Here is a 3,866-nt window from a genome sequence, read left to right as displayed (position 1 = left end):
CAAAACTACTGCAGACTGGGAAGCTTAAACATCATACATTTATTTCCCATAGTTCTGGAGGCTGGGGATCTAAGACCAACGCGCCAGCAGATTCTGTGTCTGGTGAGGGCACCCTTCTGGCTCATAGAGGACTGTCTATTCACTGTTTTGTCACACTGCAAAGGGGCTAGGTTGCTCTCTGGGGTCTTTTTGATTAGGGCATGAATCCCATTCATGAGGGCTCCCCACTCAAGATCTAAGCATCTCCCAAAGGGCCCACCTCCTGATACCATCAGCTTGGGGGGTAGGACGTCAACATATCAATTTTGGGTCAACACATTCGTCCACTGAATGGTGCTGGCCCAGATGCAAACTGAGTGTGAGCAAGCAGTGGGCCCGAACTTTGGGAGGAGGCCAGTGCTGAGAATCCAAGGGTGTGCTCATGTTCTGGGAGGCTTTAGCCTTTTCTTTGCAGGGAATGCAGGTTCCAGAGGTCAGGGAGATTCTCCTGGGGGCTTAAGGGGGACTGGCCATTCTTCTTGGGTCCCGAGGCTCAGCAGGAAGGGCTCAGGGGTCTAGGGTCTGGCCGGAGCTGGGTGCATCAGAGATCTCCCTCCATGTTGCACATGTCGACTCCTTAAGACCCTGAGATGGGAGAGAGGAGAAATGAATGAAGTGACTGAAGTCCATTCTTTGATCCTATTACCCTCTTCCCACGCCTGCCTGCCTGACCTGATCCTATTTCCAAATCCTCTTCACTCTTGTGTGGTCCCTGCACCTTTCGCTTAGCTCTTCCTACACTTTTCCTAGTATGTCCCCTTCTCCCCAGAGCTTGTGGCTCTCTCTTGTGTAACCCTTTCTCCCTTGGGACATAAGATAGGCAGCATCCTAGGCTGGTGGCTTTGGGTGGGCATTCCTGGAAGGACATATGGTTGGAAGGACTTTCTGTACAAGTCAGTGTTACTGATGGAGGAATGAATCAGAAAGAGAGAGAGGGAGAGGAGTGGAGGGAGGGAAGGGAGAAACATGGACAAGGCACCTGAGAGTTTGCACTTGAAAGATGAAGAAGGGCTTGTAATGAACAGTGAGGTAGCTGGATTCAGTGCAGATTTAACTTGTAGAGCACTGTTGATAATAATTTTTCCTACCTCTGTGTTCTCTGGCTCAGGGGTCCCCAACCCCTGAGCGGCTGACTAGTACTGGTCCAGGGCCTGTTAGGAACCAGGCCGCACAGCAGGACGTGAGCAATGGGCAAGGGAGTGATGTTTCATCTGTATTTTCAGCCACTCCCCAGCCCTAGCATCACTGACTCAGCTCCACCTCAGATAATCAGGCATTAGGTTCTCATAGCAGCACCAGTCCTTGGAGCCAAAAAGGTTGGGGACCTCTGCTCTGGCTGACCCTCCCTCTGGCCCTCTTTCTAGGGACAGAAGCTGTTTCCATGCTCCATATCCCCCCAAATTCAACCCAACCCTACTTACTGGACAAGCAAGGCTGACAGCACCAGGCTCTTGGCCAGGAGAAGTCCACAGAGCATAGAGACCAGAGCACTGGGGGGCTGCAGGGCTGGAGCAGAGGGTGGAGTTTTGTTTCCTGGAGGACAGAGAGACAAAAAGGGGAGAACACCAGGCTGAGGTCAGAGCCTCTGTCTTGGGTCCCTGAGCAAGGCCTGTGTGAATGAGGATCTCACCCTGAACTCACTGTGAAGGAACAGTGATGGCAGAGGATACCCTGGGGGCCTGTCTGGCTCTTCCAGCGGGGGACATGCAGCTCTGTGTCTGTGATGAGACCAGGCCATGGGGAGCCCAGGTGGCTTGCACGGAGGCAGAGGCTGCTAAGGAAAGAGAAGGGACTTTGGTTAGTGGCAGGACAGCCTACCTGTTCCTGCTAACAAAAAAGCTAGAAAAGGGATCTGGGATGAATTGGGAACAGAAAACCATTGCCCTAGGAGAAAACCAATTTGGGGGTTGGGGACTGTGTTGTGAAGTCTTTCGGCTCAGGACTAGACAGACCTGTGGCCCAGGCTCTATCTAGTGCCTATAGAGGTATCACTGGGTTCAGCAGGAACACTTGAATAGGAATCAGGAGGCCTGAGCTTTCCTCCATGCGTTTCTACCTCTTTGCATGGGCCCTCTCTACCTCTCAGCCTCCTCAAGTTTGGACACAGTCACAGCCTTTAAGCTGCTCTCATCTCTGACATCCATGCCCTTTCTCACACTTCTGAGGCTATTAGGGGAAGGATACCCTTCGTAGAGAATTTTAAGGACATCCCTGTCCCTCCTGCTTCTGTGGCTGAGCCATCGCGTAGGTATTTACCCACTCTGTCTCAGCAGCTTGGATAAGTACCTTTTATGGGACTCCTCTTGATTCAGAGACTTTGTAAGCTGCTTGCCCACTGCTCTGCTTTCCCAGTAACATTCCAGATCCACCTGTGCTCAGAACTTGTGGTGGAGGCTGGGGGAAGTTACCTCTAGAAAAGTGATGGGGGCTTTTGAGGATAAAGACAAAGTAATGGTTGCTGGGGGTGGGTGGCAGGCCCGGAAGGGAAAGAAGTGGCATCAGCCCCAAGGCTGTGATAGGAAGTGGGGACTCTCAGTGTCCTTGACTAGGTCTGAACTTCCACCCAGGGGCCATCAGCTCCCCTTCGGAGCAGACTCTCCTAAAGCTGGGGGAAAGAGAGAGGTAAGGGCTAGGAGATGCCTGGAAGACAGGGTACCTGAGGGCCAGGAGCTGCCCTGGGAGGTCTTCCCTGGAGAGAGCTCGAGGCCGACGGACATGTAGGCAGGATTCTGTCCCACAGGGGCACCCTCTCTGAGGCTTCCCAGAATGAGTACCAGGAATAATCCATTTGCTCAGCCTAGAGGAGGTCTTTGGGACGCTTGGGGAAAATTCTAGTCCTGAGCTACTGAATATGTGATCTTTGGACTGGTGTTGGTTCACAAACTGTAACCTGCCTGAAACAAGGTAAATATAGAAATTGGAAGTAAGGATTTTTAAACCTTTATATCAATTTGACATTGTCTCAAGTTCTAAACATGTGATTAGTGTGGTTGAACAGGGTATAGATCAATTTGGGTGTTGTCAAATGTTGTGGAGAGCTGCACAAGGAGCAAGCATTGTACTAGAAACACATAGTAGGATCTATGACCATGAGACCCTGAACGTGCCGGATCTCATCTCATCTCCGAAGCTAAGCAGGGTCGGGCCTGGTTAGTACTTGGATGGGAGACCACCTAAGAATACCAGGTGCTGTAGATGTTTAAAAAAAAAAAAGGAAGAAACACATAGTAAGACTATGTTCCTGTGTGTGATACGTTGAAGTTAGTTGATCAGCTATAACCTAACAGTGTAGAAACACCTGGAAGAATTATCTTTATAAGTTGTTATTTTTATAATCATTAAAATTTTTTTTAAATTTAGAGTTTAACATGATTAGCTAATTTAGAGTAAGGTAGTCATTAGCTAATTCACAAATAGCAAAACAAAAGACATATGTTTTCTGAACATAGCAGTTATAATAAGCCAAATGATGATAGCAGAATTGATTCCGAAGGTATTTTTACTTCTGAAATTATTTGAGAGTCTGGTTTTATTTGAAAATGTAATCCTTAATTGTGGTAGGCAGAATAATGCTACTCCCAACCAACCAAATGTCCACCAAGGTGGCAAAAGGGACTTTTCAGGTAAGATCAGGGTGAAATCTCTTGAGATGAAGAGATTATCTGGGTGAGGCCAACCTAATCGTTACTATTTGAAAGCAGGGAATGTTTCCCAGCTACAGTCAGAGAGTGATGCAAAGGAAAAGGACCTCAGGCTTCGAATGTGGAGGGAGGTGGCCACAGCCAAGGAGTATGGCCGACTCTGAAAGCTGGGGGACCTCTCAGAGT

At 49.1% G+C, this 3,866-nt stretch overlaps 1 protein-coding gene and 1 pseudogene across 1 annotated transcript in view; one reads left to right on the top strand and one right to left on the bottom strand.

Annotated features, from left to right (window-relative positions):
- Positions 1-554: 554 nt before the first annotated feature.
- Positions 555-3,866, bottom strand: part of NCR2 (natural cytotoxicity triggering receptor 2) — a 7,896-nt gene continuing 4,584 nt past the window's right edge. The window contains 4 exon segments of the mRNA XM_011354831.1: positions 555-625; positions 1,459-1,534; positions 1,536-1,572; positions 1,681-1,810. Of these exon segments, the coding sequence (XP_011353133.1) occupies positions 555-625; positions 1,459-1,534; positions 1,536-1,572; positions 1,681-1,810 (314 nt within the window).
- Positions 3,119-3,237, top strand: LOC111736235 (annotated as a pseudogene).

The sequence above is a fragment of the Pteropus vampyrus genome, unplaced genomic scaffold (genome assembly GCF_000151845.1).
Source record: "Pteropus vampyrus isolate Shadow unplaced genomic scaffold, Pvam_2.0 Scaffold18, whole genome shotgun sequence".
In the NCBI taxonomy this organism is placed as follows: Eukaryota; Metazoa; Chordata; class Mammalia; order Chiroptera; family Pteropodidae; genus Pteropus; species Pteropus vampyrus.
Note: the sequence above shows the minus strand (reverse complement) of the source record. Positions and strands in the feature narration are given on the sequence as shown.